Source organism: Anabrus simplex, chromosome 2, assembly GCF_040414725.1.
Source record: "Anabrus simplex isolate iqAnaSimp1 chromosome 2, ASM4041472v1, whole genome shotgun sequence".
Classification (NCBI taxonomy): Eukaryota; Metazoa; Arthropoda; class Insecta; order Orthoptera; family Tettigoniidae; genus Anabrus; species Anabrus simplex.
The window spans coordinates 127,663,287-127,677,622 of record NC_090266.1 but is presented as its reverse complement, the minus strand read 5'-3'; the positions used below and the strand labels follow the sequence as shown (position 1 = coordinate 127,677,622).

At 36.6% G+C, this 14,336-nt stretch overlaps 1 protein-coding gene and 1 long non-coding RNA gene across 4 annotated transcripts in view; one reads left to right on the top strand and one right to left on the bottom strand.

The window, feature by feature from the left end:
* Window positions 1-3,867, top strand: part of LOC136863924 (uncharacterized) — a 109,167-nt gene extending 105,300 nt beyond the window's left edge. The window contains exon 2 of the long non-coding RNA XR_010859227.1: window positions 3,692-3,867. This is a non-coding gene — a long non-coding RNA (uncharacterized lncRNA). The remainder of the gene's footprint in view (window positions 1-3,691) is intronic.
* Window positions 1-14,336, bottom strand: part of LOC136863922 (colorectal mutant cancer protein) — an 809,530-nt gene that overhangs the window by 55,992 nt on the left and 739,202 nt on the right. For 2 of the 3 annotated variants that reach the window (XM_068226109.1, XM_068226108.1), the window contains exons 9-10: window positions 6,005-6,249; window positions 1,000-1,132 (exon numbers count right to left, since the gene is read on the bottom strand). In XM_068226109.1, the coding sequence (XP_068082210.1) occupies window positions 1,000-1,132; window positions 6,005-6,249 (378 nt within the window). Of the gene's footprint in view, window positions 1-998; window positions 1,133-6,004; window positions 6,250-14,336 lie in introns of all 3 variants that reach the window. The other variant, XM_068226110.1, reaches the window with a different exon arrangement.

The following is a 14,336-nucleotide window of genomic DNA, read 5'->3' as shown; positions in this document are numbered from 1 at the left end:
AGCAAATGTGTACACCTATGTGAAATGTTATGCATACCATTTGACATGGTTTGTAAAAACTTGAGGGATTTCATAGACTGTAATGGTAAATGTGTGAAATACAATTTGAATAAAGTAAAAGTGGCTACATCAACATTGCCAGTAACTAGTACTGATTGTGAGAGGTGATTTAGCACTCTGAATATCAAGACACCATCCAGCAAATGTCTTTTGATTAAAAATATGTCTAGATTGATGAACATCAGCTTACTAGAGCCACCAGTTACTTGTGGGATCTGACATCATTTGTACAAGAATGGTTACTGAAACATTACACAGATGAATGACACAAGAATCAAACAGTGTCAGCTTCCAGAAAATGAGAGATACAGGGCTCTTTAAAAGCTCATTTGACTGTGAGTGTTTGAGATTTATGGCTTTTGTAAGTCATTTTTCATATTAAGTGATATGACAAATCCTGTGAATCTTTTACGTAGAAGTACAATATGTTATATGTCAGTTAAATTGGTATTGAACTTTTATGTGACTCTGAAAAATATCTTCATTAATGTTTTGCTATTATTATCATTGTTTATTATTATTTTCTACATAATCTACAAAATTCATAAGATGTATCATAATTAACTGACAGTGCTAGTGGTAAATATGTCTTAATATGGAAACCAATTACAACATACAGAACTATTCTAAGTAACTGAACATTCCTTGAGTTAATCTAACACAGCGCAATAATTCTAACGTTTTGCTATAGCTGCGGTGTGCAGTTCTCTTGACTTTTTGATTTTGCATTTTCTTAAAATATACAGTGGTATATTGAGACATTTAAATACTTACAACTAATTTAATGCAGTTATTTTCCTATTTTAATTGGTCAAAAGCAATTCTAAGTAACCCATCACACCCACAATCATCTTTAATTTGTCATATCATGAGTATCTGAAACTTATTTCCATTACGGTACTATTACTATAATATGGTTAATACAAACAATTTCTTACCTTTAGCATTGCTACTATGTTTGCCTATACCAGCAGCTCGACAGTTGGCAAGTAATAATCCCAGTTCACTCTCGAGTAACGCAACCAGAACATCATAGGCCTCTATTGCCCGGTCGCTATAACCCAAAGCTAACCTGTGAATCCAAAGTAACAAAATATATTTTATTTAAAATATACCGTTTTTGCAGAGCAAATTACAGCATCAAAAAGTTACTGAATATTAGGTAAAGAATACATAAGCAGCAGACCATTACATATCCAACATTGAGGTGTCTGACACCTCAGGTAATCGACCGTCCAGTTCTACACTAGTGTAGCAGAAATCATCCAAGATCTAGAGACTATTCAACCAGCCAATGTAGATGAGCGGCTAAGTGAAGGAGATGACAATGAAGTTACGAATGAAAAGCTGATGTTAATGAAGACAATATGGATGATGAAGATAAAGGTAAAGAAGGAAACAAAGATTAGTCACTTTGCGGCCAAGGAAGTGTTCAAGATCACGCTGAAATAAATACATCGAAGAGCGTTCAGCTGCAACATCTATGGACTTGTTGTGGGCAAAAGAAGGAGGGAAGCACCCGCATAATCAAGACTGTCTAATTTGAAAGAAGGGAACATTACCAACTTTATCAAGTGAATTCACTTCTGTTAAGAAATTTTTATAGAGTATTATACATTTTAATGGTTCATAAACATACTGTATTAACCAGTAGGCCTACAGAACTGTATTTATTCTGTGTTCATTTCATTAAACTACAAAAGAATATTTGTTTAAATATGTAACTCTTCTGTTATTACAGTTACATTGTTATGTGCAATGTTTCTAATTACTGTAAAACTATTTTAAATTTCTTTCTGTGTCATAATAAAAGATTCTTATCGCTTCATCGGATTATTAAACTCTTTTTGTGTACTGACTGTGTTTCGGTCCTGTAAGTGAAGGGTATGAGGGGGTCTACTGCATGTATATTTTAAGTTTAAACAAATATTTATGCTATATATGCTAAGGTAGAAAATTCAGAGATGTAACCTATAGAGATACTTCTTCAATATAGTTGAGAATTGTTAGATAATAAAACATACAGATGCATGAGGGATTATCGAGTACTTGACGTTTAACAATGATTAATCTGCAGTAATTTATGATTTCATCCTCGTGAGGCAACATCGGTGAAAATTACGCTACTGCTTCCTTTACGTCATACCGAGACAGATAGGTCTTATGGTGACGATGGGATAGGAAAGGTCTAGGAATGGGAAGGAAGCGGCTGCTACCTTAATTAAGCCCCAGCATTTGCCTGCTGTGAAAATGGGAAACCATGTGCTCTGTTAATAAATGCACCTGGAATATTGGTGATCCTGAGGGAAATAATTAGAATCATTTTTTGCTTGTGTCTTTCGAACACAGTGAGTCATAATAAATGTTGAGCACGTGTTGAATGCATATCGTGAGTGTAGGGATTAATAATAAATTGATTGAGGCTCACGGACTATGTACTTGCAACTTGATAACCCACTTGATGGTGATGATTATTTATTTCTATTTGAATCTTCAAATAATATTTTGAAATTAGGATGGATCGTCATCGTTCTTAAATGATTGATTCAATGAAAGTGATAACTCCAATTCGATCACTGGTCACTGATTAAGTCGATTGTGCTAATAGACACAAGTTCATTTACATGACTTTACAGACCCGACCATGTTTAAAAATAATGGACTAACAAACTAAGCCAGGATTCATATGTAAATAATGCACATAAAATTCGTGTTACCCTTGTGTGAATGAGATGAGTGATGAAGCAGTTAGAAATATTTTCAAGTGTTCATTTTCACATTGGGCTTTAATCTGGTCATGCGTTCACTGCGATGACTTAAATTATTCCAGCGTTGTTTTGCAAAAGTGTCGATTTGTTAGAAGTGTACTTTAAGGAAAAATTTATTGAGATTAGGTCAATGTAAAACTAGAGTTGAATTTATTTTCTTTTATAGCTGATTTAGTCAAAAGATCATTTAGTTAAAAATCAGCAGATGCAATGAATTTTCAAGTGATTTATAATTGATTTTCAATAAATTTCCAATTGATTTTCAAAAGAGTTCAAATGCTGTGCAGATAGAAATTAAATGTCAACACACAACCTAGTTAACTTGTAAACCAAGGAAGTAACAAATAATAATAATAATAATAATAATAATAATAATAATAATAATAATAATAATAATAATAATAATAATAATATAATTCATTAATTTATTTAACAAGTGAGTCATGATTAAACTGAGAATTTAACAAATGGAATACGTCGATTTTGTGAACACGATCGTGTGATTATCATAGGTAAATGTTACAACATAATTTGATGGCAATTAATAATAATAATTCATAAATTGTGACTTTGGAGTAGACTCATTTTCGACAGGATTTCACCTGATTTTATAAGCGAGTGTTACCTACCTTGAAATAATGTAACTGATTATTAGTTAAAAATCTCCACGTGGTAAATCTCTAATGGATGAGTGGAATTTTAAATTCAAATTTACTTTTGTAATAATAAATAAGATAACTGCCAGCTGATTTTGTAAATACCAATGTGAGTTACAGGACAGGCTCAGTCACATTTATCTTTGAATTTAATAATTTCTAAAGGTGATGAAGGCCTAATCCAAGCTTTTTTTTTTTTTTTTTCAGAGCCTAACCATTGTCTGCATCGACGAAGATTATTTTCATTATGTAAATTCACTACTGGAAGACATGTTACAATGAAATTGTAACATTGTAACTGGAATTTAAAGTGCAGCAAGAATATTTTTGTTTTTAAAATTATGCTTATGTGAATAAATGTCAGAAATGTCATTTTAAAATTATTCCTTGTGCTTGGTCGTCAATCCTTTTCCCTTAAATGCCTCTAGAAATTCTGAGAGCTATGAACAAACGTTCCCCCTTCGGATCTCTTGCTCAGTGGCTGAGCTTAACCAGGTAATAAGGGGGCATTATGAACAAGTCTGACACTACATAGGAAAATGGTTGCAAAAGAAACAAATGGAAAACTGGAAAAAATACTCCAGGATGCAAGCTTGCAAAGGAACTGATAAAAGGACCAAACAAGAAACAAGAAACTCATCAGAGAAAATATAAGATGGGTAGTAGGACTGTTGACAGGACACTGTCATCTGAAAAAACACCTACACAGAATTGGAGTAATAAGAGACAATATATGTAGGAAATGCAATGAAGCAGAGGAATCAGCTGAACACATACTTTTCGAATGTGAGGTGCTGGGTAGAATCAGACTCTCCACTCTAGGACTGCCGGGTGAAGAATGAGAAAATATCCAAGACGACCCAATAAGAACAACCTGCAGCTTTGTGAAGGGAGCAGGTATATCTAGGTGGGAATGAAGGAAAAGCATGGTAGCAAATTATCTTAGAGGTCGATGCTAATTAGGAACTAATATTTCGATGCCCCATGAAGAAAAGAAGAAGAGAAAGAAGAACATTATTGTAAAATGTGATGAAGAGGCTGAAAACAAACGTTTTGCTTCCACAGTACACCAGGAGACACGTAGAGCTACTCACTATGCTGAAGTGTCCGAATCTTTTATTAAAAAGATACAGAAGGAAATGAGGGAACTGACTGAAGGTGGCGAGGGTAGTATGCTGTCCACTGTGAGTAAGAGACAAAAATCTAGGCCATCGCACACTGTCGTGAACATCGATGATTTTGATAAATGTGTAATTCGTCATGCTATTCGCGCGTTTTATGTGGATGAAAAACGTGTTCCTACCATTCCAAAACTACTGCCTGTGATACAAGGCAAAATAACTTTTCTTTGGTCACACATTTCATTATGAAATCTAGTAAAACAACTCAGTTTCCAGTGGAAAAAATCTCAAAACTGGAGGAAGATTTTAACTGAAAGGCCTCACAAGGTAACATTGCTTCACAGCTATCTAGTGAGAATAAAACAACTCAGGCAAAGTGGGCAACAGATACTTTACCTTGACGAAACTTGGATAGATAGTAATTTAACTTTTGGAAAGTGCTGGCAGAGTGAGGAAGTATTTGGAGCACAAGCTAACGTGAATTCAGGCAATAGGTTAATAGTGGTCCATACAGGGGGTATAAACAGATTCCTAGAAAATGCTCTACTCATCTATAAAGCCGGTGCGGCAAATGGCGATCATAGGGAGGTGAACCATGTGAATTTCATTAAGTGGGTCACCGAGAAGCTTGCACCCAATCTATCCCCTTCATCTATAGTTGTATTACATAATGCACTCTATCACCACACACAGACAGAAAAACCACACACAAAGTACTCTATGAAATCAAATATGATATCGTGGTTACACACCAAAGGAGTTACTTGCGACGAGTCCATGAGGAAAGAGGCACTTTATAAATTAGTTGAAGTGGTTAAACCAAAAGAGAAATTGTTCAAAATTGACTCTCATTTGCAATCCATGGAGCATACTGTGGTCTACCTTCCCCCTTACATGTATGATCTGAGTGCCATCGAACTAACATGGAATAAGTTGAAGTGTATGGTATGCGAAAGAAATGTGACCAGGGATTTACCCCTTCAGAAACTTATTAAATATTACTCTTAAAGCGATAACATTTGCAACCAAGACTGACTTGGAAGGGTACTGTAGTCATGATCAGATTCTAGAGGATGAATACTGGGTGAAGGATGGTATTGTCGCTGATGTCATTGATAGTATAATATATCTGGATGATGATAGTAATTCCTCCAGTGGATCTGAAGAGTTGAGTTCCAAAAGTGAGGCAGAAGAAGAAGAAGAAGAAGAAGAAGATGAGCAGGATTCTCCATTAAGAACACCGCCACTCTAAGGTGAGTACATGATTTTTCATAGTATAGTACAGTCCTACAACATCAATGGCTTACTCACTCTACTCCATTCCTCATTCCTGTCAGGTTCTTTAAAAAAAGTAGTTTTCAATAATCCAGATTCTCAGGTACAAAGCATGGCCAATTACCTGAGAGCAGTAGCATTGGATTCATATTTTCCCACCAACAGGCTGAGACGATCACACTGCATCTTACTTTCCTCCAAGGTTAAGGCTAATACAGCATTCTGTGCTCGAACATGCTCCAAGCGGCTGTTGAGACGCTCGGTCTCTACTTCATACTGCTGTCTAACAGCTTCGCTTCGACTGAGCTCTTGTAAATCTGCCTCTTGGAGCTCACACACCAAACTCTCTGCTACTTTGGTATTGCAGACCTGATTCAGAAAGAAAAGAAAAACAAAATGATTAATTTCCTCAGCTGAAATTTAGGAACATTCAATTTTTTAAAGCTCGGCAACTACAAATGCCGTTTAAACAAAAATTTGTGTACTTAACATACATTTATTACCATTACTGAAATAATGGCTGGATTTTTAAAAGCCTAGTAATCAATCACTTGTAAACATTTTACCAAATTTGCATATTGATTATTTTCAGGTAAGTGAGGTTTGCGCTATACCGCAATTCATTGAATATCTACATACACAACTGTTTTGCTGAAAACATTTAAATACTCATATTCAACAACATACTCTGGAACCTCTAAGATATTCCTTCAGAGAATATTTTCTTCCCAATTATAACCTTTCATATAATTTTTTTTTTTCTAACTTTTGCACTATAATATTATTTTAAAGTTAAATTACTCGTGTTAACTGTGTAAAACTTCATGTAAATATCTTCGCAAGTTTTTCAATTATGATGATAACCATGTGTAAAAATGAAAATGACAGAAAATTAACAAAAATGAGATTTTGTATGGGCATTTAAAACATAAGTAAAGGATATAATTTTCATTTTCACGAAATTAAATAAGAAAGTATATACACAGTATTATAAAGAAAACATAAATTGAAAAACACATTTTTTGATTCATAAAGGCGTACCTCTCCACTTTTCTATGGCTAGATTTTGAATGAATGAATGAATGAATGAATGAATGAATGAATGAATGAATGAATGAATCAATCAATCAATCAATCAATCAATCAATCTGCATTTAGGACTATTGCCTCTGTGGCAGATTCCCTATCAATTGTTCACTTAGCCCTTTCTTAAATGTTTTCAAAGAACTTGAAAATTTCCCTTGATAAATTATACCAAACCCTTATTCATCGTACTATAATTAAATATCTGCCTCAATTTGTCCTCTTGAATTCCAACTTTATTTTCATATTAAGTTTCCTACATTTTAAAACTCTACTCAAGTTCATTTGCCTACTAATGTCATTCCACGCCATATCTCCAGTGACAGCACAAAACATACCCCTTAGTTAAGCAGCTCGTCTCCTTACTCCCAAGTTTTTCCAGCCCAAAGTTAGCAGCATTTTCGTAACACTACTCTCTTGTCGGAAATTGCCAAGAACAAACCGTGCTGCTTTCCTTTGAATGCTTTCCAGTTCTTGTATCAAGTAATCCTGGTGTGGGTCCAATACACTGGAACCATACTCTAATTGGGGTCATACCAGAGACTAATATGTCCTCTCCTTTACATCCTTACTACAACACCTAAATACCTACACATATAAATAACTATATGAACACGATATGTAACCTTTCTTCACAACCTTGTTCATGTGATTACACCAATAATTTCCTTATATTAACACCTATGTACTTACAGTGATCGCCATGAGGTTCTTTCACCTCATCAGCACAGAAACTAAAGGTGAGAGGACTTTTAGTCTTGCTGAAACTCACAAGCCTACTTCATCCGTTTACCATCACACCTTTCCTTGCTCTCCATCTCACAATATTCTATCAGTCTCTTTTTAGTCAATCACAATCCTGACATTTATTTACAACTCTATACAGTGTAAAATCATCTGCAAAAAGTCTTACTTGTGATTCCAGTTCTTTACTCTTATCATTTATATATAAGAAAACATAAAGGTCCAATAATACTGCCCTGCAGGACTCCCCACTTAATCATTACAGGATCAGATGACATGTCACCTACTCAAATTCTGCTAGTTCTATTTTCTAGAAATTTAGCCACCCATTCAACCACTCTTTTGTCTAGTCTGGTAGACCTTATCTTCATCAGTAGTCTCCCATGATCTAGCCTGTCAAAAGCCTTGGAGAAGTCAATAACAATACAGTACATTTGATCTCCTGAATCTAAAATATCTGCTATATCTTGCTGGAATCCTATAAGTTGAGCCTCACTGGAATAACATTTCTTTAAAAAAAAAAAAAAAAAAAATCAATCAATCCTGATCTGCATTTAGGGCAGTCGCCCAGGTGGCAGATTCCCTATCTGTTGTTTTCCTAGAATTTTCTTAAATGATTGCAAAGAAATTGGAAATTTATTGAACATCTCCCTTGGTAAGTTATTCCAATCCCTAACTACCCTTCCTATAAATGAATATTTGCCCCAATTTTTCCTCTTGAATTCCAACTTTATCTTCATATTGTGATCTTTCCTACTTTTAAAGACACCATCCAAACTTATTCGTCTACTGATGTCCTCCCACGCCATCTCTCCACTGACAGCTCGGAACATACCACAGTACATATGACATGTCAAACATAATCAAAAAGAATACTTCCCCAGAGCTAACAAAATACACATCAAGGTGACTGGCCTCGAATGATCCGCTTTATGTTTATCACCCATTCCCTTGTACACTGGGGCTACTAATGCAACTTTCCACTCGCCTTCTTCATGCAAACAGTAATCAAATAAGTATTTCAGATATAGCACTGTATCACAAACCATTACCTTTAGTATATCTTCAGAAATCTTATAAATCCCAGCTGCTTTTCCAAATTTCAATTTGTGTATCTTTTTTGTAAATGTCTTTATTATCATAGGGAAATTTCAGTAATTCGCCAGTATTAGTCGCCTCCTCTATATGGACATTATCCTTATATTGAACCAACTTTAAATACTACTGACTGAATACTTCCGCTATCTGTAAGTCCTCGCTTATACACTCTCCTTGTTCATTAATGATCCTTCCTGAAACCATTTCTGGCTTGAAGTATGTACACATAATCTTCAATTGTCCCCTAAAATTCATTTGGCTGCCAATTACATTTGCCATCATGTTGTCCTCATTGGCTGTTTTGCTAGTAAAGTTTTAAGGTAGAGTTTAATGAGGAAATAGCACATTTTCTTTGTATTTACAATCATCTCCATCATCTAAAATGCTTTTTTTGGTGTTTTCTTTACAACATATTCAAATTTCAGTACTGTTTTAACACTAAGTGAATCATCTTGTTCAAATGATTTCAACTGTTTGAGAACAGCCATTCGACACAAACACTTGTGCCTATTATCAAGATTGGTTAGAAAGGTACTTGCATATGGTGTTGCCACATAGTATATGGGATATTATATGAACAGTAGGTAAGTTTACTATAATTTGTTGTAATAGTTATCACTTCATAACAAATGGGAACAGTCAAGACAACCCTTTTACTTTCTAATGTACTTTTCATATAACAAGGAATATGATTATATTTTATGTACGATATAAAGGAAAAGAGAAGAAAGAAACACAGTTAGTATAACAGTTTTGCTGAGAGGTAAATGACTATAAACGTAATGCTACTTAATCGAGATGTTTTCTTTGTTACTGCTGTCATAAGGAATTAATTCCAGCTGTCCTAATATTTTAAGCAAGCCTCGGACCTATGGGAGTAACAAAGTCCCACTCCCATTTAACAGGCGAGGGACTCCTTGGAAACAACTTGGCGAACGAAATGGAACTCGATGGGGAGCTATCAATATTAATGGGGCTTATGGAAGAAAGAAAGTAGAACTGGCTGAGTCTGCAAAGAGGATGCATCTGGATGTGCTAGGAGTAAGCGATATTCGGGTAAGGGGAGATAACGAGGAAGAGATAGGAGATTATAAAGTGCACTTGACGGGTGTTGGAAAGGGAAGGGCAGAGTCTGGAGTAGGGCTCTATATCAGGAATACCATTACATGCAACATAGTTTCTGTTAGGCACGTAAATGAGCGAATGATGTGGGTAGATTTGTCAGCTGGAGGAATTAGGACTAGAACTGTCTCCGTGTATTCACCATGTGAGGGTGCAGATGAGGATGAAGTTGACAAGTTTTATGAAGCATTGAGAGACATCGTGGTCAGGGTCAACAGCAAGGATAGAATAGTGCTAATGGGCGATTTCAATGCGAGAGTTGGGAATAGAACTGAAGGATACGAAAGGGTGATTGGTAAATGTGGGGAAGATATGGAAGCTAATGGGAATGGGAAGCGTTTGCTGGACTTCTGTGCTAGTATGGGTTTAGCAGTTACGAATACATTCTTCAAGCATAAGGCTATTCACCGCTACACATGGGAGGCTAGGGGTATCAGATCCATAATAGACTATATCTTAACCGACTTCGAATTCAGGAAATCTGTTAGGAATGTACGAGTTTTCCGGGGGGATTTTTCGATGATACAGACCCCTATCTGATCTGTAGTGAACTAAGTATATCTAGGACTCGGGTAGAGAAAGTGAAATCTGTCTGCAAACGAATAAGGGTAGAAAATCTCCAGGACGAGAAAATTAGACAGAAGTACATGGATATGATTAGTGAGAAGTTTCGAACAGTAGACAGTAAGCAGGTTCAGGATATAGAAAGTGAATGGGTGGCATACAGGGATGCTGTAGTAGAAACAGCAAGGGAATGCCTAGGAACAACTGTGTGTAAAGATGGGAAAAAGCGAACATCTTGGTGGAATGATGAAGTGAGAGCAGCTTGTAAACGTAAAAAGAAGGCTTATCAGAAATGGCTCCAAACAAGGGCCGAGGCAGACAGGAATTTGTACGTAAATTAAAGAAACAGAGCGAAGCAAATAGTTATTGAATCCAAAAAGAAGTCGTAGGAAGATTTTGGTAATAACCTGGAAAGGTTAGGTCAAGCAGCAGGTAATCCTTTCTGGACAGTAATAAAGAATCTTAGGAAGGGAGGGAAAAAGGAAATGAACAGTGTTTTGAGTAATTCAGGTGAACTCATAATAGATCCCAGGGAATCACTGGAGAGGTGGAGGGAATATTTTGAACATCTTCTCAACATAAAAGGAAATCATCCTGGTGGTGTTGCGAACAGCCAAGCTCATGAGGAGGAGGAAAATGATGTTGGTGAAATTACGCTTGAGGAAGTGGAAAGGATGGTAAATAAACTCCATTCTCATAAAGCAGCAGGAATAGATGAAATTAGACCTGAAATGGTGAAGTATAGTGGGAAGGCAGGGATGAAATGGCTTCATAGAGTAGTAAGATTAGCATGGAGTGTTGGTAAGGCACCTTCAGATTGGACAAAAGCAGTAATTGCACCTATCTACAAGCAAGGGGACAGGAAGGACTGCAACAACTATCGAGGTATCTCACTGATTAGTATACCAGGCAAAGTATTCACTGGCATCTTGGAAGGGAGGGTGCGATCAGTCGTTGAGAGGAAGTTGGATGAAAACCAGTGTGGTTTCAGACCACAGAGAAGCTGTCAGGATCAGATTTTCAGTATGCGCCAGATAATTTAAAAATGCTACGAGAGGAATAGGCAGTCGTGTTTATGTTTTGTAGGTCTAGAGAAAGCATATGACAGGGTACCGACGGAAAAGATGTTCGCTATACTGGGGGACTATGGAATTAAAGGTAGTTTATTAAAATCAATCAAAGGCATTTATGTTGATAATTGGGGTTCGGTGAGAATTGATGGTAGAATGAGTTCTTGGTTCAGGGTACTTACAGGGGTTAGACAAGGCTGTAATCTTTCACCTTTGCTGTTCGTAGTTTACATGGATCATCTGCTGAAAGGTATAAAATGGCAGGGAGGGATTCAGGTAGGTGGAAATGTAGTAAGCAGTCTGGCCTATGCTGACGATTTGGCCTTAATGGCAGACTGTGCCGAAAGCATGCAGTCTAATATCTTGGAACTTGAAAATAGATGCAATGAGTATGGAATGAAAATTAGCCTCTCGAAGACTAAATTGATGTCAGTAGGTAAGAAATTCAACAGAATTGAATGTCAGATTTGTGATACAAAGCTAGAACAGGTCGATAATTTGAAGTATTTAGGTTGTGTGTTCTCCCAGGATGGTAATGTAGTAAGTGAGATTGAATCAAGGTGTCGTAAAGCTAATGCAGTGAGCTCGCAGTTGCGATCAACAGTATTCTGTAAGAAGGAAGTCAGCTCCCAGATGAAACTATCTTTACATCAGTCTGTTTTCAGACCAACTTCGATTTACGGGAGCGAAAGCTGGGTGGACTCAGGATATCTTATTCACAAATTAGAAGTAACAGACGTGAAAGTAGCGAGAATGATTGCTGGTACAAACAGGTGGGAACAATGGCAGGAGGGTACTCAGAATGAGGAGAAAAAGGCTAATTTAGGAATGAACTTGATGGATGAAGCTGTATGCATGAACCAGCTTTGGTGGTGGGGTCATGTGAGGCGAATGGAGGAGGATAGGTTACCTAGGAGAATAATGGACTCTGCTATGGAGGGTAAGAGAAGTAGGGGTAGACCAAGACGACGATGGTTAGACTCAGTTTCTAGCGATTTAAAGATAAGAGGTATAGAACTAAATGAGGCCACAACACTAGTTATAAATCGAGGATTGTTGCACCGTTTAGTAAATTCACAGAGGCTTGCAGACTGAATGCTGAAAGGCATAACAGTCAATAATGATAATGTATGTATGTATGTACGTACGTATGTACGTATGTACGTATGTACGTATGTATGTATGTATGTATGTATGTATGTCCTAATATGGTATATTCACTCAAGCCAGCTGGCAGATAATCTTCAATGTACAAAAGGAAATCGCCATAAAGTATATGAATGAAGAAAACAAAACAAACCAACTTCATGGCGCTATAACCTTGATTGGCCTTAGTGTACCAAGTGACCACTGCTAAGCCAGAAGGCCTGCAGATTATGAGGTGACACGTGGTGAGCACGAAGAATCCTCTCAGTTGTTATTCTTGGCTTTTCAGACTGGGCCTACTATCTCACCATCAGATAGCTCCACAATTGTTCTCATATAGGCCGAGTGGACCTGGTACCAGCCCTCAGATCCTGGTAAAAATCCCTGACATGGCCTGGAATTGAACCTGGGACCTTTGGGTACAGAGGCGGGCACACTACACTGAGACCATATAAATGAAGGAGGTTAGATTAATTATTGCCGGTAAGTTAGATATAGGTCGAAGAGCTGATGACCTTGATGATAGTGACCCCTATATTTGTTTGAAACGTGCCATTTTCACTTTCAAAAAATAAATCAGTATGACGTCCACATGCATGACAGCAGTTGAATATTATCGACTGCCGAGAGCAATCCAGACCAGGAAGATGTAATTCCTTAAAAGTTGTACCAAACCTGATCATGGGTACGTTCCATGTGCATTTTATTTTATTTTTTTATTTTATTTTATTTCTTGCATTTTTCCTACAACTTTCTTAAGATGGAAATAGCATCTCTTGAACAGACACTTCTCAGCTGGAAACAATATCAGTAAAATATAGATGTATGTTGGGTACTCAGCCCGAAGGCTGGTTTGATCCTCAACAGTTCTGCCATCAGCTCTCATAGAGAGCCTAAGCATCACTGATGAGGCATATTAGGGACATGATGAGTGAGGTAGTTTCCCGTGGCTTTCCTCACCGAGCCAGAAGTTGCTATTACGTATCAGCCTGCCAAGGTCACTGAAACGCACGTACCAACCGAACGTATGAACAACATTTTAACACTATTCATAACAGGGACTGGCTGCATAAGAAATGGCCTTACTAGATACGCTCATACCTCAGTCACTTTCATGATGTCAAATTCAAGGAAGGGACTGAAACAGATCAATGAAAGTAACAAATTTGTTCTATCCCATACCAGAAGACACAGTGCACTGAAATACTAGGTTTCACCAGTTAAGGCATAAAATATAGCTAAAGAATTTAATTAGGAGATGCATAGCTTTACTGGCCACAACTTCTATAACCTGCAATTGCAATCGGGCTACAGTGAACAAAATTCCCAGCGTTCAGATACTGGATATTGTATTTTTTCAATTATGAATTCTGACACAGAAACAAAAGTAATGCTTCAGAGATAAAATTAGTTTCAACTATTTCTACATTTGACATACAAGTATTTTCAGTAGTATTTATTTTCAAATTCTTAATAAAGTTATATGAAATAGGACAGAAACTAATAAATTCCTCAGGTGGGATGGTGGTGGTAATTTTTGTTTTAAGAGGAAGTACGAGGTAATCATCCTCGACAAATTCCCCATATACAATAATAGTTTTATTATGAATCCACCTGTTCAATACATTA